Source organism: Oryzias melastigma, linkage group LG7 (assembly GCF_002922805.2).
Source record: "Oryzias melastigma strain HK-1 linkage group LG7, ASM292280v2, whole genome shotgun sequence".
In the NCBI taxonomy this organism is placed as follows: domain Eukaryota; kingdom Metazoa; phylum Chordata; class Actinopteri; order Beloniformes; family Adrianichthyidae; genus Oryzias; species Oryzias melastigma.
Window position 1 is genome coordinate 12,703,767 of NC_050518.1, and position 25,975 is coordinate 12,729,741.

General features: G+C 35.8%; 3 protein-coding genes across 3 annotated transcripts in view; 1 reads left to right on the forward strand and 2 right to left on the reverse strand.

The window, feature by feature from the left end:
• Window positions 1–648: 648 nt before the first annotated feature.
• eif2d (eukaryotic translation initiation factor 2D) lies at window positions 649–11,037 on the reverse strand. Its single transcript, XM_024294026.2, has 15 exons — window positions 10,714–11,037; window positions 10,254–10,444; window positions 10,095–10,178; window positions 9,934–10,024; window positions 9,735–9,842; window positions 7,000–7,265; window positions 6,637–6,754; window positions 6,517–6,562; window positions 6,331–6,437; window positions 6,091–6,243; window positions 4,485–4,574; window positions 3,953–4,048; window positions 2,572–2,692; window positions 1,666–1,840; window positions 649–865 (listed from the first exon to the last, which is right to left on the reverse strand). Exons 1-15 carry the CDS (start codon window positions 10,767–10,769, stop codon window positions 795–797), a joined length of 1,773 nt encoding a protein of 590 aa, XP_024149794.1. The 5' UTR covers window positions 10,770–11,037; the 3' UTR covers window positions 649–794.
• Window positions 11,038–13,237: 2,200 nt separating this feature from the next.
• Window positions 13,238–15,831, forward strand: fmodb (fibromodulin b). Its single transcript, XM_024292158.2, has 3 exons — window positions 13,238–13,534; window positions 13,649–14,542; window positions 15,653–15,831. Exons 1-3 carry the CDS (start codon window positions 13,387–13,389, stop codon window positions 15,802–15,804), a joined length of 1,194 nt encoding a protein of 397 aa, XP_024147926.1. The 5' UTR covers window positions 13,238–13,386; the 3' UTR covers window positions 15,805–15,831.
• Window positions 15,832–18,514: 2,683 nt separating this feature from the next.
• Window positions 18,515–25,975, reverse strand: part of csf1b (colony stimulating factor 1b (macrophage)) — a 16,962-nt gene continuing 9,501 nt past the window's right edge. Inside the window, exons 7-9 of the mRNA XM_024293452.2 lie at window positions 19,340–19,383; window positions 19,201–19,235; window positions 18,515–19,056 (exon numbers count right to left, since the gene is read on the reverse strand). Coding sequence (XP_024149220.1) covers window positions 19,205–19,235; window positions 19,340–19,383 — 75 coding nt within the window. The 3' untranslated portion in view covers window positions 18,515–19,056; window positions 19,201–19,204. The remainder of the gene's footprint in view (window positions 19,057–19,200; window positions 19,236–19,339; window positions 19,384–25,975) is intronic.

The window sequence follows — 25,975 nt, forward strand, 5'->3', positions numbered from 1 at the left end:
CCACTTTAGCAGGTGATGGTAGGCTCGTGTTTGATCTCCAGTTCATTTTTTTAGTTTTGTCATTTGTGTGTTTGAGTAATAATCGTCCCCCCCTCGCCTCTCATCTAACTGCTGGACAGGAAAACCCTAGAGCGCAGCTGCCAAGCTGCATGTTTCTTTTTATTTAATGCTGCTTTAGAAGGCAACACTGTCGGAAATGTCAATCAGGGTTTAATAACTTCCTATTGTTCAGGCAATTTTAATCAAAATGACATGGTCAGCTACAAGAACTGTTGAGGAGGACATTCTTCCATCAGCCTTACTTAACCAGTTTTTCTGCTGCTGCACATGACTTCTGATTAACTGAAGAGCCGCAACAGAGGAAATGAAACGAGGATCCAGCTTGGCATGTTTCACATGAGAGTACTGTTTAAAAATTTGGTCTGAAAACATGTTCTTCACCAGTGTGGACAATTTAATGGGGACTGCCAGCGGCATGATGCTTCAGTTAAGATCCAGCTGAGGACATTTGGTAGATATCATCTGCTGTCTTTATGAGATGTTTTCATAGCTGAGAAGCACTATTTTCATGCAGTTTCTTCAGTTTCAAACTGTCAGGTATGAAATAAATCACAGATAACATGCGGGAAAAGTGAAGTGACAAACTGGTTCTTTAAAAAAAAATCTTTATTTTGAAATTTAATTTGGAGCCAAAATACAAGACATGTTTGTATCTACTTGAAACAGGAACTAGCATTAGCTCATCTAAATGGCTGATCAAAAACATGGTTTTCCATCAACAAAGTCTTGAGTTGTCACTTCTTCTTGCCACTTTTTGAAGCTTTGTCTAGTCCTTGGATGTATTTCCGAGCGATATGATAATGATCTGAAAGAAAAGCAAAGAGGGAATTTGATTTTTAGAATTAAGAGCAGCAATACACCACATGACTGGAGTCTCCATTTAGACAACAGTTTATATTAGTGAAAAATATATGGAGAGAAAATAGACCCACTTGTGGTTTTTGTACTTATGCACAAAATGTATTGTATGAATTACAAATCAAGAATTATACACGTACAAATCAGGACGAGTCTATTTTCTCTCCATAAAAATACATTTTTAGTCAAACTCCTTAAAGTTAGTTAAAGATAATATTGAGTAAAAAACATCGGAACATATTTTGGTTAGAAAAAAAGTAAAATGGGAAGAATAAAAAAGATTATGTTTGAAATCACGTATTACAATATTGTTTTAGTAGTTTTGGGTTTTTAAGTTAAAGACTCTTAAACAAGGAGTATTTCAGTCAGGTTAAAGTCTTGATTGGTCCCATTTTTTTGGCCAAAAGGAATAAAAGCTTTAGTTTTTACACAAATCACCTCATTAGGGACTAAAATTATGTAAGAATATAGTGGCAGGCCTGACATTTCATCTGGGGTTCTCTATCAGACATACAAACATCTACAGATTGCTTGAAAATGTGCACTGAACACATAAACCAGGACAATTTATGCTTTTTTAACCGCACTTTAACCTTCAGCATGATGTTTTCCTTGAATCATCCATTAGAAAGTGAAGAAAACGTTATCTTGTTGTATTTTTTAAGTATATAAAGTCTCCGATAAATAAAAAAAACGTATTTTTTCTATGACTCGGCATAATTTTAGTTAAATGATCATGGTTTATACCGAGTAGCAGGTTTCCAGCTTGATGAACCTGGTTGCCTTGGATCTGGACCAGGACTCGCTCTTTGGCTCCAGGTACAGGCTGCAGCACCGTGCTGGCCTGGACTCTGTGCTGCAAAGTGGAGGCTATGACTGCGGGATCCAAACCGTACACCTCCAAGTTCTTTATTAGAGTCACCTGCAGAAAACACGAGGATGAGCGGGTCAACACGAGGCGTCGGATAGGACGATAGATCAAATGTAATAAGAAATGATTGGGGAAAAAAGTGACAAACAAAAATACAAAATGTAATTTTTTTTTTATTTATAAAAATTAATAACAATATTTAGGCTTTGACTCTTAGATACTTTGCTGAACACATTTTTGGACGCTAAATTACAATTGGCTCATATGGTGAACAGATCCCCCCCCCCCCAAGGTTTCGTTTTCTCACCTTCATGCTAATCTAGTTTGTTTGTATCTCAAGATATTTTTATAGCTTAATTTAAAAAAAAGGTCAAAGTTTGTTTGTGGAGGGGGAGTTTGACCAAATGTGTATGATTTATCCTTGAGTTTTAATATTCAAAAAGAGATTTTATTCTTGTTGTGCTGCTTTAGTATGAAAAGTGCTTCTTAAAAATGAATTGATTTCACAGATGTGTATTAAAGTCATCTGTTCCTCCTTCTGCTCCTTCAGGTTTTAGTGTACTTTACTTATTCTACTCATGGGTTCAGCTGACGTAGTTATTATATTTGAGGAGGCCATAGAGCTAATTCTCTTTAAAAAGTGTTTAAATTATCCTGATTTGATTCCTGCACTGAGCTCAAATAAACCTAAACTAAGGAAAATACAGTTAAACATTAGAAGTGTAACACAATTATTTGTGTTTTAAGCAGCTCTAGTGAAAATCTTCTTCTTCAAGTTTTACCTTCTTATTTGAGCCTCGAGATGCCACAGAAATGTCTATCGGCTCAACGCGGCCCTTCTTTACAACAGGTGCTCGTCCAGGAAAGACCAGCTGATAGCACTCGTTCATTCTTCCCAGCGTCCTGTAAAACAAACACCTTTGGGTAAAATCTCTGCCTTGAATAAGATAGAGTGCTCAGTTCTAAATGCAAATATGTTTTACATGTCTAAAGGGAACACTAGTGCGTTAGAAGTTCTTCTGGCCCCTTTTCTCAGCTTAATGAAAACAACTTTTAAAGACAATAAAGTTCATTTTCAGACACAGAAGCAAACGGTTAGTAAAAACGAAACATCTAAAATCACATAAATAAGACATATCGTTTTATGGAATTGTAGATCACAGACTTCCTGCAGCACAAAAATAAGTTCTTTGTTGTGTTCACAATCATAAATCCATGTCATCATTGTACGATGAATGAGAATTGACTCTTAATTGACTCACTTGGGTAAATAAAGATTGAACTTTATATGCAAAGGGAAACACTAGTTTTCTAGTCTAATACCTAAATATTAGGGGTGTAACAATTCATTTTAACACAAATTTGGTTCATATCATAATTTATTTATAAATTGATTCAATTAACAACTTGCCTCAGACTGATTGATCTGGTTGGATAAACTGATCCATTGATTAATTGTTACACCCCTAAAAATATACACAATTGTATAGTTTTTACAACTTTTGCAATTCAGTTCTAGACTTGTAGAAGTTTGTAAGCACATGCTCACTTCATATTTTCTGTCAAGCAGACAGCAGGTCTGCACAGCTGCACTTCAACTGATGATAAGCTATTACAGACAAATATATGTTTAAAGAAAGTCAGAATTCTAAGAATAAAGTCAGAATTTCTCTACGTCCACAGTCCTCCTCAAATGGCAGGTACACTTAATTTCAGACAGACATGAAAACGTATGTAGAGCAGCAAAACAAGACATATAAACAGCAAAAATCAAAAAGGGAGTGAGGAAAAAAAACATCTCCACATTTGTTCCTTTCAAAATAAAACACTCTGAATCATCTTAAATTAATTACAGATACCCACAAACCCAGTTATTGTTAGGCTTTTTTTAAGTATTTTCTCCTTATGTTGCAAACTTCTTCTTAAAGTTCTTTAGTTTTTCTAAAAAGACTAAACAATTTAAAATTAGTGCATATCGTAGCAATGATTTCCACAGCCTTTTAGTGATTTTAATCATTTCTCCTCTTTTTGGTAGCCTTGAGAACCAACATAAAAGTAAACTAAATACTAGTATGTAGTTTGTATACTGGTATGAGCAAAAAAGCCCTGATTCTGGAGCTCCAGTAAGGGAAAAGGAAAAAACAACAACAAAAAATCAAATACCTGCTAAACACGTCATCCCATTTAAGAAACTCCACTTCCTGGTATTCCATTTTTTCTAGTAAGCAGTCACACAGAGTTGGGTTTATAATCACGTAACTGTTGGAGGAGAGGAAGCACTTTGGTTAGACAGGAAAACGTAGCTGGAAACTTGCTTCAAAGCACTAATGGCTCCTTCACAGATTTAAAGTAATTTAATTTGAACACTCATTTAAAATTGGTTTCGCACCAGACTCTTTCGTTTCATGGTACAAAAAAGAACTTTAGATTGGCTCTACATTGCTGTCACATTTAAACGTTTAGGATGATTGTTATTAGATTAAATGGCTTAGGATCAGAAGTGATCACTAAACGTGGCGCCAGAAAACAACTGTGACATGAGAGTGTCCAGTTATGTTAGAGTAACTCCTAGCTTTACGTCAGCTGACAAGCAAAAAGAATCCTATTGTGAAATTCATTCAATTCTTTTCCAACAGAGTGTGTAAAACATCACAAGTCAGACTCCTATTACATGTCTTAGTAATTATGACCTTACTTCTTATTATTTGCGTCCACCAGTTCGTTCTTCTTCACATAATCTGTGATAATACTTCTTACTTCTGCAGGATGCAGTGTTGCTCCTTTCCTGCAACAAAATACAGCGTTTCATAAATCAAAACTTTTACTACAATCTAACAAACTAAAGACAGTTAGAAGTGAGAACTTTTTTTATGCAAAGTAAAACTCTAAGAATCGAAATTCCACCAAAACACAAACAAATCAAAACGTCCCAAAAATAAAACTTTTTCTTTTTTCAAGTATAGCTATAGTCCAGATTGTGCAGATAAAACTAAAGTCGTGAGTTTTACTTTTTTAAAGTTGTTCTCTGCAAGTCAAATACATCAGGGAATCCATGAATCCAGCACGTTCTACCTAAAAATGTCATCCTTTTTTTTAAACAGTTTGATTAAAAGTATATAAAATGAACTTCTATTGTTGGAGGAATAAAAACAGCAGCCAGTTTTCCCCCTCTTCAACATGGCCAGGGGCCCGTTCCAAGAAGCAGGTTCAACAAATTTAGAGTTCAAACCTGAACTTAGAGTCACTGGACTCTAAATTCCCAAACTCAGGGTTTTCGGTTTCAGAACAGCTGAAAATGTTTGATTTAATCAACTTGAAGTTGTTAGAACCAGAATCAGGTGTGAGCGTCGCGGTCATTAAAAGCCCTGATCAATGGAGCAAAGACAGCATGATTCACCATGGCAACGGGAACAAACACTTGACTTTTGCACTTCCGGCGGCAGAAATTGATAAGTTCCTTCAAGCAAATGCCGACAATAGGACCGCATTTTCTGCAAGAAAAGCAACACAGCTGCAGCGGTAGAACAGAAAGAGAAAATATCTGCAGTTATTTGAATCATTTCTAATAATGAATAATTAATGTCAGGAAGGTTATTTTGTCACCTGTTGAGTAAGGAATGGTTTTTGATCTGTTACTAATTTAACCAGTAATCTCCGTAATCGCATGAAACATTTTGTGAACATTTTTTTTTTCAGTTTTGAATGGAAATTTGTCAAAAAAATACATTTAATTGACCCACATAGAATCATAATGTGAATCAAATAGTTAACTTCTGAATGAAAAACAAATAAAATCTGTATTTTGGCATTCATTCCCAGCCCTGATTAATAATGTGTTACTTGAAACATGGTGAAAATGAAAGAACCAAGAAGAATTTTTACTTGATGAAGAAAACAGCACTAAAATAATCATCTTTTAGCTAAAACTTGCTTTGGTGATTTATCTTCCCATTTGTTTCTCAAAAGTATCGGGCAGACAGGCTGCTCGTTGTAGCTCTATTATCCCTTTTTTTATCTCGTAGCACTTGCATGCATGTTACGCCTCTATGAGTTAAACACCAGGAGCAAACTGACTTTTGTAGGAAGTGAGCGAGTCAGAACAGCCTTTAACGACAAAATGATTCTCACTAAGCTGACAAAAGCCATGGATGGTGGCCTGCTGTGTTTAAGTGTACACAAATGTTGGTGGCCACTTTGCCTGAATTGCTAACAGAGACCAGCTGCAAATTTACCAGAACCGTTTTTTAGCCGCACGCCATGAAAATAACATAAAAAGTGAGGAAAAAGGCGCACAAACAAACCTCTTATTTGCATCAATAAAGAGAGGCTCCACCCGAGCTGACACAGAGTACAACGTTGTGATCTCTGGAGGGTGATACGATTCTTCTTCCACTTCTTCTTGAATGGTAGTTGTCTCCACACTGGTCTCCTCCGGAACGCAAAAGGAACGCAAGCTATAAAATTATATGATGACACACAAAAAAAAGAATTATAACTCAAAGTTTGAATGAAGTTTGAAGCTGAGGCTGGGTTCAGCTTACTCTGGATTTTTCCAGTCCACTTCCACGATGCTTTCTACACCTTTGGAGAGCTCTTTTACTCGCATAAAATTATACTGCTGCTGCATGACCTGCAGAAACTTAGACAGCTGTTAAAAAAAACAATACAAATATATCTTATTAACTCAAATTAAAAATGGTCATGTATTTATCCCTAATTCTGCATACCTTTTTATAGCTGGACTTCTTGATATCAAGTTGCTTTCCACTTGGGCTGGAATATAAAACAGTTTCAGGCATATTTCAAATCCATCGGATTAATTTTAAAAGGGATGCAGCATCATTTACCAGCAGGAGAACATGTGGTTCCGCAGAAATGTGCTGGTCAACAGCGGGAGCTCTGACTTCTTCACTTTGCTCTTGAGGGCATGAAAGAAGCATTGCAACAGCAGGGCATCCATTTCCTCTGGAGGAGCCAGGAGAGGATTGTGTTATTGAATTATTATGCTAAATCTTATTCTCATGGTAAAGAAAAATAGGAACAGAATGATATTTCTGTTTCAAAACAGATTGTTATTCTCAGATTTAATTGGATTTTAATAAATATATGTTTGGTTACTTTTATAAAATATGAGGATTAGTCCAAGTATTGAGAAGTAGTTCAGTTTTTACATCTGATGATGAGCAGTCAGGTGTGTGTTATTCAGGTACCTTGGGGTGTTTTCTTTTCCTCCTGGTGCTCCTCCTCGAGTTCACTGGAAGGTTCACCTTTATCTTCCTCCGTTTCAGTTAGTATCAGTTCCTCCAAACCACAGCAAGCTGGATCGGAGACAGTTTCACCAGGACTCTGGCGCTCCTCACTCTTCTCAAATTCCATCTCTGCTTCCTGCTCGCTGGTCTCACATTCCTCGCCGTTTTCTTGATCTTCACTTTCTGGATCTGACAGGGAAGGAGGGTTTGACTTATCTCCAAATGCCCTTAAAAATAAAGACATATAAAAGGTTAGCCCAGCTCTGGACCCTCTGCATTTCTGAATTGAGGTGGGGGGGGGTTGTTGTGACCCGCCTGATGCACCAAAGTCCTTTTTCAGGAAACAAGTAGATGAGTCTTGGAATTTCTAGAGCTTTTGACACCATCAAGGCCTCAAACTATCAAGACTTTCAAAAATAATCAACACTCTGCTGTTTTTAGAGGGAGGCAGCACAAAGTCATAAAACCTGAGATGGATGAGCAAGACAAAACCCAAATGATGCAGAACAATGCTTCATATACAACTACCAAGCTGCAGTGGGGCAAAAATTATTCAGTCATCGACCAACTGTGCAAGCTCTCCCACCTCAGCTATGAGAGAAAAAATGAGAAAAAACAATCCAAAAAAATCACATTGTCTGATTTTTACAGAATTTATTTGTAAATGATGGTGGAAAGTAAGTATTTGGTGAATAAAACAAGTTCAACTCAATACTTTGTTATATACCCTTTGTTAGCAATGACAGCAGTCAAACGTTTTCTGTAAATCTTCACAAAGTTTTCACAAACTGTCGCTGGTATTTTGGTCCATTCCTCCATGCAGATCTCCTCTAGAGCAGTGATGTTTTGAGACTGTTGCTAAACAACACAGACTTTAAACTCCCTCAAAAGATTTTCTATGGGGCTGAGATCTGGAGACTGGCTAGGCCACTCCAGGACCTTAAAATGCTTCTTATGAAGCCACTCCCCCCAATCCTCTTCTGACCATCCAAATGCTCTCTAGTAAAGTTTAGACACATCCTGCACTGCAGGGTTTGAGTCCCTGGTGGCGTAGTGCAGGGGTCTCTAAACTTTCCTTGTGAGGGCCACATAACTGTTCTCTTCTCTGATGTGGGGCCGGGGTCGGTTTGTAGGCTAACAGAAAATGTGCTATGTTTTCCAGAAAGCCACACACCAAACTCCTCACTACACACTTTACACTTTTCTCAAACAGTCATGGACATTTTCAAATCCAGAATTATAGAATGAAAATGGATCTGATCGCGATCACAGATTTATGGAGATTTGAAGAGCTGCGCGTCTACACTGGGGGCAAGGCACGGAGTAGATTGATTGACAAGGTCTCCAGCCACTCAGGACACAGAACAGGATGCACTGTTCCAAAAAAAAGCATCAGCATGATCGCACTGAGACCAGGTGAACTGCAAAGTGGAAAAATAACACTGTTTCCACCATAATTTGCAAATAAGTTCTTTAAAAATCAAACAATATTATTTTTATGGATTTTGTCTCATTGAGGTATACCTATGATAAAAATTACAGGGTCATCTTTTTAGGTTGGAGAACTTGCCCAATTGGTGGCTGACTAAATACTTTTTTGCCCAACTTTATGTATGAGAAGTCGCAGCAACAGGAAAAACTGTAGTTATAACAAAGTGTCGAAACAACCGACTCCTAAAAACATCTGAGGGAACTCTTATTATGATGATCAACCTTAAACTATCAAGTGTGTCACTTTGATGCAAATATCAGCTCATTTTGGATTTGTGGCATTAAAAACTGAGAACTTTAAAAGTGTGTTTTCCAAAATGTTGTTTGAGGTCTATTTTCAATTAAAATGATTCATGGCACTTTACCCTTCTCAGTATGTTTGCATTTAGCATGTTTGATACAGATCTTTATTGGTGTAAAATCTGTCTGGTTTAAGGTTTATTGGGCTTACAAACCTAAAGTTGTATGTCACGCTTCAAAATCAACATAATTAAATGACAAAGCAGAAATAAATGAATCACTGCTACAGACTTGACATTGTGGACTACAAAAAAAGCATTTTTGTTTGTCTTTAAGATAAAAATGTATATTAACAAAACACTAAATAGTATAGTATATATACGATTGTGCTTATTTATTTCAAACAAATTGTGTGATGATAGTTATGAAGTTTTACTTATGTATAATTTGAACAATAATAGCTAATTTTTGTTCAGACAAATTGTAAAAATAAAAAATGATACCTTACATTTTCTGAACATCCTAATATTTTTTTTTTACTAATCAACTGAATTTTGTAAAATTCATTGTCTAAAGACTGTGCTGAAAATTTCAAATTAAAACATAAGCAAAGGAAAAAAATATTTATATACTTGAGCAAAATCTGTTTAGTAAAATAGGAGTCTTCTTCTTTGAAGGTATGAAACTGAACCTTTAGACAACTGTGATTATTTTCTCCAGATAACCTGCCTTGAAAAAGTCTGACAGTGTGGCCCAATACCAGGTTTGCACACGATTATGTCACCGATAATTCTTAGTTTATTCAATGCCTCAGTAGATCCTGCACAGGCAATACATGCGTTTAATATTATTCTTTTTCTTCTATTGAATTATGCGAAATTCTTCCACCGGTTGTAGCCATGAGTTAAATTTTTCCCCAATAAAATATAATCGGAAATGTTAAGCAAAGGATTTACATCACCAACCAGAGATAATCCATGTATGTGTGAAGAACACAAAGTCCTCTCCCTTTCATTTCCAAACTGGTCATCTCTGACGTCGACACCGCAGCTTTGCCAACTGCAATGGGAGCCCTGAAAGCAGCCACAATCAGTGCAGCACTGTCACCACCATGCCTTCATGGGAAAAGTGAGAAGCCTCAAAAAACTAGCATTTCCTACATACTTGTTGTTCACTAGTGTAACTGCACAGCAGTCTCCTTGCTTCACCTCTGGAAGACCACGGGACGGCACCACCACTCCAGGCAGCATGAGATCTATGGAAACACACATCATCTTTACCAACACAATAGTTACCAAAATATTTCATCTTATAGAGGAATCTACCAGCTCCTCCAATTAACTTCTGAAGCACAGGAGGCCATGTTTGAAAAACTGGAATCAGAGCAGGATGACGCCATAGCAGATACACTAAAAATACAAAAATGTCAACAAATTAGTCATTAAGTCTTAATAAGTAAAACGGCCTCAATGTAGATGTATTACCTGTGGGGAAAAGGCGTTTATCCACTTCAAAGAACAATGGATTTTTCTGCAGGACATAAAGAGTCACAGCTTCTCCCTTGTGTGCATAGATCTTCACAACATTTAACTCTTCTTTGTTGGGCACCAGCTCAGAAATGTCATCAGGAGACAGGGAGGGAAACGCTGACAGTAGGTCTGCCTTTAGTTTTCTCCTAAAGGAAATAACAGTTCCAAAAAAATACATGAAAATAGAGATTTGAGTTTACTCATTATTGATTATGACGATGGCAATCATAAAATTATAACCAATATTCAATATACCGATATGTTTTCAGTAATCATTTTTCTTAAAACAGGTGAAAGATTTGCTAACACACCTGCTACTACCAGAAATGACAGCTAACGCTAACAAAACCCGCTCATTCATACTAAAGCAGTTCACAAATTCATGAAATCAATGGTAAAGTTTCAGCTGACTCACCTGTCGGATCCTTTGATGACAGTGTTAGATTTAACTCGAAATGGTTTGGAGAACATCTTTTCGTAAAAACAAACTAACTAGCGTGTCATTAAATTAATTTGCACGCTCGCTACGTCAATAACTTTAAAGTATTTGGGTTTATGAGCACTTCATTTTAAGTTATTTATGTTCCCCACACGAATAGCGGTTACTGAATTTACAATCAATATTAATTTTCAGTCAAATGTCCCCGGTCCTCGCTGGACTCGGCAGTCCGTCGCATATTTACTTCCCCCGTGAATCTGCACCTCACTGCGAGAAAACATTAGTTCCGCAAGAAGATTTCCCAATTCTCCCTCTTCAGCTTGGGTTGGAATTGATGTATTTATAGAATTTAGAACAAAACCAAATAAATAAATACGAAAAAATGTCGACAAACGAGAGATTTACATTAATACATAGATAAATCAAACTTGAGATGATTAATCATGATTTGATTAGAAAATTAAAAATTAAAATACAACTATTTATAAATCCATACATGCACACGAAGAATTCTATTATAATTACTCTGATCATTACATGACACAATGATTTAATATTTTTTTAAGTTGGTCAAGAACAGTTTAATTAATAGCTTTTAAAAAAGAGAGGGAGGAAGTGATTTTATAATCCCACCCCTATTATGCTTATGTTCTTTAAAGGAAAATAAGTGCATACATTACTCATTCAATATATGACATGTCTAATTCATTATTTATTTTTTTAAATTGGTCAAGAACAGTTTACATAATAGCTTGAAAAATAATTTATTTTATTGTCCCATCCCTTTTATGCTTGTGTTCTTTAAAGGGAAATAAGTGCATACTGAAAAGAGAAGTGCCAATAACTAAATTAATCATTTTACAAACACAACTAAACCAGGAAGACATTCCTAAGCATTTGAGATTTTGAACAATTCTATGTGCTACTGGAATACAAATGTGATGATGACATCACATGTTGAAAACTTTATAGCATGTTACGTAGAAGCTATGTACCACAGAAGGAAAATACTGTCATGTTTAACCCTAGAACACTTTCACTAGAAAAAGTTACACCATCACTTTTGCCGGGTAATTTTTACCTGATATAATATACCCAATAAAAAGTATTTGTCGTAAAAAATAGATCAAAATAGGACATGATAAATTACAGTAGTTTTCTTTCATTTTCAACTGTGTTATATGTAACATAATGGAAAATAAAAACATAAGAAGATCCTAAAAAATGAATGAAAAATAATTCCTACCATTCCTCAGCCTTTGGTCCACCCATTCTTGGGACATGTGAGACTCCACCCAGGGACACATGACACTTAGAAAAATAATGTAAACACTTTTGCTCAGGTGAAAATCACCTTCTGATGGTGCTCTAAGGTTAAAGACACACACATTCAATCTCACATGAGTGCAAACATACCTCTCTCTCTCAGTCCATTCATCCATCCATCTGTGTGTCTGTCCAGAAACATGTTGGATGCTCTGCCTTAATATATTATCAGTGATTTTACTGCCTTGCCCTACACCCTTTTTGTTGAAATCTTTGATTTTTGGAAAACAGAAAGATATGTGGAGTGGTGCAACATACAAAGGAACACAAGATTCAATTGTTGAACTACTTCAAGCAAAAAAAAAAAAGCCACAAGTGCCAAATACTTACACCATTAAAACATAAAGTTAACAGTGTTTGTTTTCTCCAATAGTGCCCAGTTGTTTCATCCTTTGATTGTTGTAAGAGAATAAAAAAACTGGTTTTCTTCTTTTTTGAATATTATAATTTACTTCTTTACATTCACACCTGTGCTTAAGTTCCTTGTTAATGTACTTGCATTTAAGGATTTTGACTTAATAAAAAATGAAGACCATATTTGACACCGTGCCTCCAACAAAAAGCAAACCACAGCTTCCTAAACATCTGGCCATGTTTACCGTTTCTTTGGGTTCTTTGACACAAGCTTTCCAATTTTCATACAAAGGCATCCCATCTGTATATCTTTAGGCTCCCTTTCTTCTATGATTCATGGGTTACGAAGATCTATTACACATAGAACAAAGTTCATTGCCGGCAAATATGTTGTGTTTTGCTTTCTCACAGGAACACGGAGGCTAGACGGACAGGGATAAATCAAGATCTTTTAAGCCCAGTTTTCCCCTCACCAGAAGAAAACATTAGTTGCAGGACATGTTCAGAAAACTATTGACAAAATTACCATGTTTTATTTATTTTTTTGTGCAGGCAGGCGCCAGAACAACCAGCTGTTAGCTTTCTCCTCAACTAAACTACTATCATTTTAAACAGGTATAGTGTAAAAGCAAAGATGACAAAGATATTTTTTATATTTGGTGACAAGCATTGTGTGTTCAACGTCAAGCATTTACATACTGGAGGTTTAAATTTACATTAAAACTTAGTTGCACTATAAGATATGAAAACTATTTCTGTTTTCTGTTCACTACTCAACAGGGTCTCCTTTAAAACTCCCCAAAACAACCTAAATGGCATGCAGACTTGCAGTGGGTACAATGTTAATGATAGGGCATGAAACAAAGTTGTTAAAAACCAGATGTGCTCATTCTATGACAGGTGGTATTCATACGCACATAGCTGAAGGGGATATGTTGCAGTGTAGGTTACATAGAAGAGGAAAAATGTATGTGCTGTAACAACACTGAGTGCTTTGTGGTACAGTTGCTGGGAGGGGACCATCTTCACTCTGTACCAGCAACATATTGTACTCCTTCCGACAGATACACAGGCAAGGTGAAGAAGAAAGGAAGCTACATTTCAGATCAGCCTGCTGGTAGGTAAACTTTAAAAGTTGACGCAGATTTTTTTTTTTTATTGCTTCAGCTTGCGCTCCACCTTATGTGGGATTGTTTTGAGGAGCGAATGTTCACATTTGTTTTCCCTGCAGCGATCATGTCAACAGTGGTGCTCCTCCTTGTAGTGGGAATACTGGATGTGAGCTTCGGCCAACACTACAGCTCATTCCAGTGGCTCTCGCATCTACGAGGGCGGCGGCAGCATGCCGGCTGGCAGGCAGAGGACAGTAATTGCCCCCTGGAATGCGACTGCCCGTTGATGTACCCAACCGCCATGTATTGCAACAATCGCAACCTTCAGCATGTTCCTTATGTCCCATCACAAATAAAGTACGTCTACCTGCAGCGTAACAGGATCGCAGGCATCCAGGATGGGGTGTTTGACAATGCTACCAACCTGCTGTGGATAGTCATGTCTCACAACCAGCTCAACTCAGACAAGATGAGCAAGAACATCTTCAGCAAGTTGAAAAACCTGAAGCAGCTTCACCTGGATAACAATGAGTTGAGTCGTGTTCCTGAGAACCTGCCCAGATCTCTCACAGACCTGCGACTGGGTCACAATAAGATCTCCAAAATCACCCCCAGCTCTTTGGAAGGAATGGCCCACCTCACTACTCTATACCTGCAAGCAAATGTCATAGAGGAAACAGGAAACGAGTTTAAGGGACTCAAGTCTCTGATCATGCTGGACATGAGCAAAAACAAACTGAAGAAAATTCCAGAGAATCTCCCTGAGCTGCTGCAGCAGCTCTACCTGCAGTCCAATAGCATAGAGAGTGTCCCGGAAGGTCTTCTCTCTTTGAACCCCAAACTGCAGTTTCTACGGTTGGCTCATAACATGCTCACAGATAAAGGACTTCCATCCAATGTTTTCAATTCTAGCACCCTTGCTGAGCTTGACCTTTCCTTCAATAGACTGGAGAAGATTCCCGTTGTCAGTAGGAACCTGGAGAACCTTTACTTGCACGCCAATAAAATCAAAGGTATGAACTCTCTCCTTTTCATCTTTGAATATCCTTTACATCACAATGTTGGGAAACCACTTTGAAACATTTAATGTGAGCAAATAACAATTTTATATGCAAATAAATAAATACACCAATTACTGGATTCAGGAAGCAGGTAATTATGCACTTTTACACCTTTCTTATGTTCACTCTGAATTCTCACTTGAATTTACAATTTACAGTGCCCAGTAGAACATGTGTTTCTAATGTTTGGAACTATCCAAGAACAAAAAACAAAACTTTAACAGCTTATCCCAAAAATCATCACAAATTTAGAACAGATAGCAGATTTGCTTGCTGAAAATAATCTTTATTTGTTTTGGGAGTTACACAGATCCAATAAAAAAGTCAGGTTCAACAGAAACATTATATCTTTTTTCATGTGATCAAACCCTTTACCTTCCACACATGTTACTTTTTTCACCATTTTAGGCTTGTGGACATTCTCCGTGTTTGTTTTCAAAGAAGTACAAATATAGATAATTTCCATGGAAAATTGAGCTGTGTGGATTCTGCTTTTACTAGCCTTAAACTTGTCACTGTGTAACAGCTCAAGAGCTTTCAGTGAAAAAGAGGTTAAAGGTTGAACTCCCTGACCAATTTCCATGATAAAACATAAAAACAGCAAGTCAAACATGAGATCCAGTCACCTCGCACAGATGATAGTTCTGCCACACTTGGGAGAAAAACAAAAAGTTTCAGGAGAAGAAATTACTTAGAAAGTTAAGCTAGCAGATATCCTTTTGCTTTTGATGAGAATATTTAAGGTTATTTTATCAAGTAAACAAGAAAAAGTTAGTTGCCCCGTTTTCTCCACATCATTTTACTTCTGCATTCACTTTTTAAAATACTCGGTTTGAATATAAAAATAGCTTTTTTTCTAATTTACCATCAAATCTGTGACACTTCAGATTTCACAGCAACAGTTTCTACACACATTCATGGGTAAAGCACTTTTTCTAATCACAAGGAGGAGTTATAACTGTTTGAAACCCATGACAGACATTCCCAATCAGCAATTTGATTTAAAATCAAACTTTAAATTTAAGCTTAACCTTCTTTTATTTTTACTCTCTTTGTTTTCAGAGTTCACCTTGAGCAGCTTCTGCGACTCTGTTGACATGACGAACTTCTCCAGGCTAAAAGTGCTGCGTTTGGATGCCAATGAGATTAATGCCAGAGACATTCCTGCCGAGGCTGCCTACTGTTTGCGGCGTGTTGCTTTTATTGATGTGTAGAGATTCTTGCTCTCTCTCTCTCTCTCTCTTTTGTTCAGGTTTTTGCTTCCTCTAAGAGAAGTATTTGTTCTTTACACTCTATTGATACAATTTCAAACAGTACTAACATTGCAAGTACAAATATTCAAACTTTTTATAGTAATCAAGCTTTTCCAACTTTTCGAATTAGTCAGTACCAACCTTGTATAATCTCAGATCCAGATGGCGAGCACATGGTTGTCAGAATAATGAAAAACAGTCAGACGACTGGCAATAACTAGATTAGAAGATACATTATATTTTTACTCCTCTTATCAGTTTAACCCTTCTTTTATCTAGATTTTTATAAATACTTTATTTCAACTTATATATCTGTCTCTATTCTGGATAAAACTGATCTTTGTCTCCATCATGTGGAAGGAGATGGACCTCCATGAGAGCACAGAGTGTTATTCAATTATAACTGGTGCCATCTATTTCACCAACAGTTGGATTTTTATTTTTTTGTGGAACTGAAAACCTATTATTTTAATGTCTATTTAGCATTTATGTTTGTGTATCCATAAATAAATAGTCTTCCTTGTCAAACCAGCTTATGCTTACTTGTAACTTTATATTTTCTATTCAGATATCAATTAAATGCCTGTCTGCATGCATTTAATGTTATCTTTGTAAGACCAGCATGTGATTAACATGTATTTGTATCAATTATAATATCTTTAAAACTGCTACCAATTGTTTATCTCTTGCAATGCTTCAAAATGTTTATGCTTTACAGGTGAAATGTTGTAGCAAGCAATAAATAAAAATTAAGAGAAATTTAAGACAGTGAATTTGAGTTTTGAATTCAGACATCTCTGTTTAGCACAATGTAAGATATCTGTTTGTTTGTTTTCCAAATAAACAAAGGTGAAAAGTAATTAAAGGCAATTTGCTCATTATTAGTAGACCTTCAGAAACACAAAGCAATGGCGGTGGCAGTAGTGTGACAGCGGTGCACGGAGAAAAAACTGGTCTCAGTTGAAGAATAGTACAAAAAGCATTTGTCAAATCCAACAGTCAAATTATTAGATCAGATCAACAATTAATCTGGGAAAAAAATACTTTTGCAAATTAAATAAAAAAGTTTAACAAGTTAAAAAGTAAGTACTTTGGAGTTAATTTCTTTGAAGGCGATGACAACAGAACGCTCTTAACATTTTTGAGCTTTTGAAAGACATACAAGCTCGCAGAGAGAGAGAAAAAGGCGGAAGCCCTTCTGACAGTTCTGACTCTAACGTATTCAGCACTGAAAGCTACACGTCTTTTCATCTCTCTATCTATCACACCACAGCTGCCTTTAATCCCCAGAGGAAAGGCACCACATTGAATTAAATACATACTTTCCCCATTTCGTAATGGTCTGAAGAATGGACCGCTGCCACTGCAGCAAAGGCTTTCACACTTCTACGTGGTAGCTTAGCTGGTTAAGTCCAGCACAAATCTCAGTGTTTTGCTCTCTACAAAGTTGTGCAGAAGCTGTGGGGGCGTGCTTTTTCCGCCTCCTCCTCCTCCTCCTCCTCCTCTGCTTCCTACACAGATTCTTCAAAAACAAAGGGAGGCCAGACCACATGCACACGGTCACATGAGGGAATCTTTTGACATGATTTACTGATGTTGTTCTTCGAGACACAAAATGTTTCAGTTTAAATGTAATTGCTCTTTTCTCCTCCAACAATGTGCAATTTGTTATAATAGAATATGAGGTGCAGCCATTGCTCAGTCAATAGGCATGAACGTCGTAACAGTATTTCTCAGATTTCTATTGCAAAACTGTCATGTTTCTTGTCATTCAGCAGTGATTAAAATCTCTCAAGAACCAGGCTGCTCATCTTGGTTTTTAGAGGTGGTTATTTATAACCATGTTGGGCTACTCTAAACTCCTCCTATTGGGCTTCTGGCCTTTCCAAGGACATCTCATGTGTTTTGGTGAAAAAAGAAAAAGTTGTTTTCTAGATGAGTCAAGATAGGGACTGCACATTTTTTTTCCTCTTTTGGTTCTGAGGAAGATGAATGAACAAGCTACGAATTCTGTTAGGCTGAGTTATGTCAAGGACCCTAAACTTTGAACCTAATGCTTCTCTGCTTGACGCTAGAGGTTACATTGTTGGGGTTAAGTTGGCAAAGGTTTCCTAAGTGGATCAACTGCAGAAAATACTTTTGACAAGGTAAAAAATAGTGTGGGAAGCCCTTTTTTAAAAAAAAATCAAAGTAAGCTGTTTTGCTTTAAAGACCCACTCCTATTAAAATCGTGTTTTTAACATGTTCTTGTGACCTTTTTCTCATAATGGGGGGATATATATAAAAAAAACTAAACTTAAAATAAGGAGAATTTCTTTAATTCATTGTGAATCAGGAGCATTAGTTTGAAAAAGATTGTAGGTGTAACAAAGATATTACTATGGCAAGCCACAATTCTGATTCATCCACTTGTAGACAACTAGATCGATGACATAATTGTTCCAGGTTTACTCCTGCCCACAACTTGGAGGAAAATTTCAATAATTATTGCCGCTCTACACAAACTATATCATAAAAAATGACAGTTTTTTATTTTTTATTTGAGCTAAAAGCAACATTATCATAAATAAACGACTGGTGGGAACGCTTTTAAAATAAATCAAAAGATAATTGTAGTGGGTCTTCTAAACATAAATGTATTGTTGTAATAATTGGTCACTTAGGAACTGCATGATAAGTAAAGAATTTATTGGATTAACACTTCCAAACAGAAAGTAGTCTTATGGTGGTGAAATGCAAATCTTTTCATGTCATTTTCTGCTATTTATAAGTGCTTTTATAATATTCACATTCTCTTCTGATAGTATCTGAGAGCTAAACTGCATAGTGCATTTGTCTGGTATCAAATGTTAGCTTTATTATCAATAGAAAGACTGAACAGAGTTAAAATAATAAATAACTTATAGCAATCATTGTCAGATGATTTGGAAAAGAGTTGGCTAAATAGTTGCAAACAACACAACAAACATGACTACTGTAAAAAAAAAACTTACATATTTTTTAAAGAAAATAAAAAAATATTTGCAATCAATACTGCATTATATACACAGCACATCATTTAAAATAGGATTCATATTTGTTCTCGGTCAAAGCAAAGCTTTAGATTAAATAGTTTAGGAGGATACATTGCACATATAAAGCCTTCAAAAGTCTTGTTGAAAGTTGATCAAATGTTCTGCTTTCCATGGGTTGGAAGGATTTGCTGTAGATTGCCTGTGAGGAGAAGAGCAGATTCATAACATTACATGGGATGTTTTTGCTTTGCATTTGCTGTGGGGAATGTGTCACTTCGATCCACACCAGCTCCAGATGTTTGACATTTCCCAACACTTTGTTATAACATAGGAGAATACTCACAATATTATTGCTCCATCTCAATGTCCTGCACGTCTCTTATGTAAATGAAACAACAAATATAAATTAGAGTGACATAAGGCACTAAACCTATTTAAACCTATTAACCTAATTCAATAGAAAGAGCTCTAAAAATTCTCACCTTGAGTTTCTGTGTATTCTTGATCCAAGGAAGACATGTGTTTTCTAATTGGGAAAGAAAGAACATGTTTACAAATTTGATGAAATAAAGACAGAGTGAAAGTAAAGATTAAGTAGATGCACCTCATTTTTTTGGTTTAGAAATCACAATTGATTAAGAGACAAAGAAACGTTTTGTAGAAGCAATCAAAGTGGTTGATTTCTGTGAAAAAGATTCTAAAGATGGCCCAAAGTTTTTGTTCACCTGAAATTTTTTAAATCCTTGTTTGTTTGAACTTATTCTTGATACTTTAAGTTCCACGATGCAAAACTGCTAAAAAGCATCTTGATAATAGACATATCGTAAAGGACCAGATCCGCCCTCTAGGTGATTATATCTGTCCCTCCAGATCATTTTATGTAATTGTTATTAATGTCCAGATGTCATCTTGGGCTCATTTCTAACTTGTATGATTTTGACAAAATATATTTTTATGGAGAGTAAAATATTAAAAGTTATTTAAGGTTTAAGTTGACTGATTCTGGAATAATATTCCTGTCCTTTTATTATTCATGATTATGTTAAAAAGTTACGTGTTTAAAGTTTTAAAAATTGACTTTCTGCTAGCTTTTTGGACTATTTTGACATTTACTAAGATTTTTTAGGCTATTTCGGAGTTTAGCTAATATTTCAGCTCCATGCTAGCTGATTTGGCAAACCCACATTTTTTTGTTTGTTTTTTTAGGCTAATTTGGCATTTAGCTAATGTTGGCTATCAGCTTCAGCGTTTTCAGTTATCATTTTCAGCATCTTCAACTATCAGCACTAGCATCTTCAGCGGCCAAATTCAGCTAACAGCATTCACACTAGCTTTATCACAGGTAATGCTATATATTTACTTCATAATTATGTTAAAAAGTTATGGTTTTAACGTTTTAAAAATGTTGTTTTAGAGTGTTCAATAAATATTTATCCTGTTCGGCCCGCAACTTAAGGTGTGTTTTGGATTTTGGGCCCTTGTGCGATTGAGTTTGACCCCCCTGCTCTAGCTAATATAACTGTGTTTCTGGAGGCCAATGTGAGTCTGTGAATACCAAGCGTGTTCAGTGATGTTACATTAAAGACCCAATCTGAATTCTTCCCTTCTCCCTACCATTACATTTGAAGGGAGATTGGTAGTGGAATCCGACCCTCCAAGTGGAGGGATACAAAGCCCTCCGTCGCATGGGTAAACCATGTCGCGGTGAGAAGCACTTTTCTTCACATAGGTGCGCTCTGAACCACAGACGTTTACATCTAAATGTAAGTAATGACTTTTTGTTGTAGCATGACCTTTTTAACGTTATAAAACCGCTGTTGTTCTGTATATTCAAGCACTAGAAGCTCCGCGGTAAAGACTGGCGATTATTGATGAAGTCATCGAACGAAAATGCTGTCCGAAGTATGCGACGCTATTTTTTCATAACTCTGTGTTTGGAGGGCCAAATGAAGGGAAAGGGAGAAGGGAAGAATTCAGATTGGGCCTTAGTGACTTAATCGAGAGAAAGTGGCATCTGAATTCGGAGACACTATTCTTCCATAACTCTTCATTTGGAGGGCTAAATGTAGGGGTAGGGAGAAGGGAAGGATTCAGATTGGTTCTGAAAGCTTTTTAAGGCAGCCCCATTTAAGATCTCCATGTTTATTGGCTAGTTTCATTTAAATTTAGTCATGTGTAAATGTCCACGTATCATTGTTATCCAGTCTCCTCAAACACAGTGAGTGTTAAGTTACGTTCAAGCTCAGCAATGCATGTTCAAGAGATTACTTCCAAAGATTAGTCTATGTACATGCACGTTTTTTTTTTTTGGCTTCTGTGTTCAAAATTCTTGCATTTACGTGTCACTATTCCAGTTTCAACAACAACTTTCCTGCTCCATGTACAAAATAACATAGCTATTGAACACACGTTGAAAGTTAAACCAGGTAGAACTTTGATTAATCGGGAACTTGGATTTGGTAGTGACGTATGGATGGTGTCCTTTTAATTCACTGAAGTGTCAACTGTTTAAAAACAGATCATGGAGGAAAAACTATTAATTGCAGTTTGTGTCTTGCTGGAATTATATGACATCAAGTCTTTTGTGTAATAGAGCTGTGAAAGAGAAAGCCTGGAGCAAAATTCACAAGATAACTTGGAAATTTAATAAATACAGTGTTCTTGTTTTAAAAATCTAAAAAACTAAAATCAGGCAAACATTTAAACACTAAGAACCTTTGTTCTTAGTGTTACAACGGTAATATACAGTATGATATATGGATATAGTTTAGTCTGAAAGGCTTAAGAAAATCATGGTATGGCCCCTTTAATATATTTTGCCCAGTTGAGTCCCACCTAAATTACAGGTAAATCCCATTTGGTGTACTCATGGAACCATGGAACCAACAGATGAACCCATTTGGGGCCAATCAAATCACCCCACAGGTAAACCATACGGGGGCCATATTGAAATGTTCATTGCACCACTTGAACGGAGAATTATGAATGGATTCATGAGGGATTCGTAGAATTTTCTTCACTTCAATGGAACTAAACTCTGTTTTCCGTCACTTCACTATAAAATTGAATAGCTTTTGAATCAGCTAATACACTGATCCTTTATTCTGAAACAACGTGTATAAAAAAAATCAATGTGGTTTAATTGAACCACATTACCTGCTCACATATGTGTCACAAAGACAACTCACACTGATAAAATATCAGAGAATTTAAAACTTCAAGACATTTATTAATAACTCAACACTCGACGGATAGTCTTTTATTCTGAAATGTAGGTCTGCTGTAGTGGTAAGCTCTTTTCTGATTTTAGACTTTAAACATAAAATCCAGCATTCATTTGTACAATCAGTTAAAATCAAAATGGTCTGTTGTCTTGTTGCTTTTTTTTTAAAGCTGAAAAGGAATTTCAAAAGAAGCTGAGTAAACAAAAATGGAATGTTAGATTTTCAAATAATTCAAATCATTAAGTCTCATTTGTATTTATCTTTATTGTTAAGAACAAATTAGCTTAATAAAATTCCAAAAAATAAAAATTATGTTTTCCCAAGTTTCAATTTATAAATATAAATAAATAAATGTTAAAACTAACAGTCTGTAAAAACACCTCTTTAAAAAATGTTTTACTTAAAGGAAGACCATAAAATAAAATAAAAAATGACTCAACTGAATAGAAACAATCTCTAAACTATGTTGATTTTTTAAGAATGGGATCACTGTAATGTGCTCAGTCAATGATGAATGAGTCAAAGTAAAATACAAAAATCAGACTCTGTCATCATGTAGGTCATTCTGTATTTTCTGCCATATAAAAAGTAAATCAAGAGTAAATTCCTGAACAACCTGCATGTTTTAGTGCCAGTGATTTTTACAAAAGATGCTACAACAAACGACTAAGTAGTTTAAAAATTAATTTTTCTAAATGGAATTTTTTTTTAAAAAGTGTAGTTTAAGATTTTTTGAAAAAAAATCTGTTCATCTATCAACTTTTGCTGATAAATGAACAGATTTTATCGATGAACTACCAGAACGTGTGTGGGATGTTGATGCAGACAGATTTTTCCTCAAACATCTTGTTTTGTTTTTAGTTTACAATGACTGAAAAAGCTGATCCCTGTAAGTGATTATCCCAAAATCAGTTCCTGTAGAACATGGTGTGTAACTGGTGTGTTTATTTGACACGTCGAGTTACGCCTAACCCAAGTACTGATGCTTTTTAAATTTCTGTTAAATTATAGAGAACTAAATTATTGCTTAAAAATATCCATTCCACATTCACAATAGCAGTAAAATAAACTGTTTTTCTCAAGAATGCATGACTGTCAGCTGTTTTTGCTAATACCAATCCACCCTAAAAGTGCATAAAATAGAAGAGCCCATTGAAAAAAGATTAAGAAAACAATAGAAGCACTTCAAGTCAGCTGGTAAAGAGTTCAGGTTTTACTGTAGGAAGTATAAAGCACATGTTTTCTTCTCATGCAAACAGTTTTTAATTCAGTTGAGAGAACATATTTCAGTTGTATTTCCTGTATTAGTGTGTGAAAGTTTTGAGCTGAGACATCTGCTAAACGGCTAATTGATTAGTCACAAACAATTTTCTAATCTAATAATGACTTCAAGAATAGCCTTTTGAATCTTTTTTTCCCCACTGTGGAAGCAGGAAGTGACAGCGGTCATGCTGAAAGGACACTTAACTAGAAACACCTATTTTACTACAAAAAAGAAAAATTAATACAGTTTCTACGACATGTATTTACTAGTAATTTTTTTGCATGACTTTAAATATGAATTTTGTATAAACATGCAGCATTATACCAAATTCTGCCTGGATTTTGTATGTAGCAATATACACATTCCAGGCAGAATTTTGTATATTGCTGCATGTTTTTATTGTGGCTTTCTTAGCAGGAGGTCATCTGACAACTCCTGATTATAATCACGTTAAACAAAGATTGTTTTGAAGTAAAATGTTTTCTATTCTGTCTGAAATAATCATGAAGCAAACTGACTGTTTTTGAATGCAACAGTGTTGTTTGAAATATTGTGGGCTTTTACATTTTCCTATGTCACTGTGTAAATATCATAAAAAATAGATTTTTCTTTGATATTTCCTCAGTGATGTAAAGACCCTCTCCAGTCGTCTTTTGATCAATTGTAAAAAGCATTCCCAGTTGTCTTTTATTTATAGTTATGTTGCTTTTAGGGAAAATCCATAGGCTTGTGTTGTTTTCCTGGACAGTTTCTGCAGAGCAGCAGTAGTTCATTAGGAATTCACCTGTTAGTTGTGGGCGGAAGTGAGCCTGCTCCCATTTCCCATCATCCCTTTATTTACACTATCTCACGCTAGCTTACAGCCCCTCACACCCCCAACCTAACATTACTGGCACAACAAAAATGGTGAGCAATATTTGAACTATTAAGCTCTTCAATGTACAAGCTTTTTCCAATGGCAATTTTTGTCCACTCCTGATTCACAATGATTTGAATGAAAAAATTCTCAGAAATGCAAATTTAATCTTAATTTTCTCTATATATGTCCCGAATCAGGAGAAAAGTGCAACAAGAACATGTTAAAAAAAAAAAAAACTTTTTGAGGTGTAGGTCTAAAGAAAACTCATAATTGAATTTTACATGTCGGACAAGATCTGTTCTATTATGCAACCTTTTTTTTTTAAAAAAATAAATGTAATCTGTACTCCATGAAACATGTAAAAAGGAAAAAGCAGGGGTCCCCAAACTATTAAAACTCAGAGGGCCAAGACAGCTGAGTTGGGGACCAAACTTCTGCATGTGCAAATAAGTTCCCACTCCTGGGAAATGCAGTTTTTCTGAAATGTCATTACTGGTCTGTGCAGCAGAAAACAGTGAAAGGCTGTTTTTTTTTTTTTTTACAAGTTTTTCACTGTCCTGCATCATCCATGTACTTGGAAAATCCTGCATGCTTCCTGCCATAAAGTTACAGCGAACATTATAGTCCTATTATATAAGAGCAACTTAATGATTGACTCCAAAAGTATTTTGGGTGACAAAATCTTCACCTTTCCAAAAAAAAGGGTAATTAAAAGCCTTTGCTGCTCCATGTTTATCATAGTTTCCTAAAGCCCAATAAGTTCATAAACTGCAACACTTGCTGCCAGATACGTGGTTTCATGGGACTTTTTAAATGATGGATCAAATATAAATAGAGCAGCACTTACAAAGGTACACATACACAAACATAAATCTGTGCCGCTATAAAGTTTTTGATTTCTAAAGCTGTAATTCCAACCTGCATGTAGGCATGTAATTGTGAGCACCAAGAATGCGGGCTGCACATGTTTTCATCCGTTTCACAGGCAATGCCAAACACAGAAAGTGCAACATGATATTTGGAGGAAGACAAGAAGATCTAAACCCAGCCAGCGGGCCCCTCCTTGGATATCCCTGGTTTAAAGGTTGGACGCACCCTACAGAGTTTGTGGACTCTCAGTCAGGTCATATTATCATAGGGTTCTGTTTTTAAAGGAAACTGGCCTTTAAAGTTGATCTATGGATATGTTTTGCTGCTCATCCAAGTAGTTTCTTTAGTTTTATCTGCCGTGGGGGATACTGGTTATTTATGTGCAGACTATCTCTGCGGGTGGCAAAAAATTACTTTTTTTTTTTAAAGTATAGAAAGAAATATAGTTTTATGAATACACAGACCCTTTGCAAAAAAAAAAGAATATCATGGAAAGTGTATCCATTTCCATAAAAATCATTAAAAAAATGTAACTTTCACAGAATAGGGATTCAGGGCCCATTGTTTTTTATTTTTTTATTTTATTAATTTCTAGTATTTTTTTGTTTTTACATAAATTGAGGTTTCAGCTCATAACTTTTCCTGGTGCATCTTCTCCTGGGGATCAATGGCAGATTGAGCCCGACTGAACCAATTTAATAACCTGTGGGGAACCTTTGCAGCTGCTTTGAGTTTAGTAGATGATTAGTTGGTGAAACTTAGTTGAAACCTTCATGTCCTTCAGAACTTGGGCAGCTTTCTCCAGATTTCTTATCGCTTGAAATCTTGTTTTCATAGGTTTTATGAGCTGAAACCCCAATTTATGTAAAAATAAATAACTTAATCAGTGTGACATGAACAT

Coding starts and splice junctions, on each gene's coding strand:
- eif2d (XM_024294026.2), bottom strand. CDS start 10,769: ATGTTCTCCAAACCATTTCGAGTTAAATCTAACACTGTCATCAAAGGA. Junction 6,244..6,330: donor GTGGACTGGAAAAATCCAGA/GTAAGCTGAACC, acceptor ATAATTTTATAG/CTTGCGTTCCTTTTGCGTTC. Junction 1,841..2,571: donor CTCGAGGCTCAAATAAGAAG/GTAAAACTTGAA, acceptor TGTTTTCTGCAG/GTGACTCTAATAAAGAACTT.
- fmodb (XM_024292158.2), top strand. CDS start 13,387: ATGTGCTGTAACAACACTGAGTGCTTTGTGGTACAGTTGCTGGGAGGG. Junction 13,535..13,648: donor CATTTCAGATCAGCCTGCTG/GTAGGTAAACTT, acceptor TTTTCCCTGCAG/CGATCATGTCAACAGTGGTG. Junction 14,543..15,652: donor GCACGCCAATAAAATCAAAG/GTATGAACTCTC, acceptor CTTTGTTTTCAG/AGTTCACCTTGAGCAGCTTC.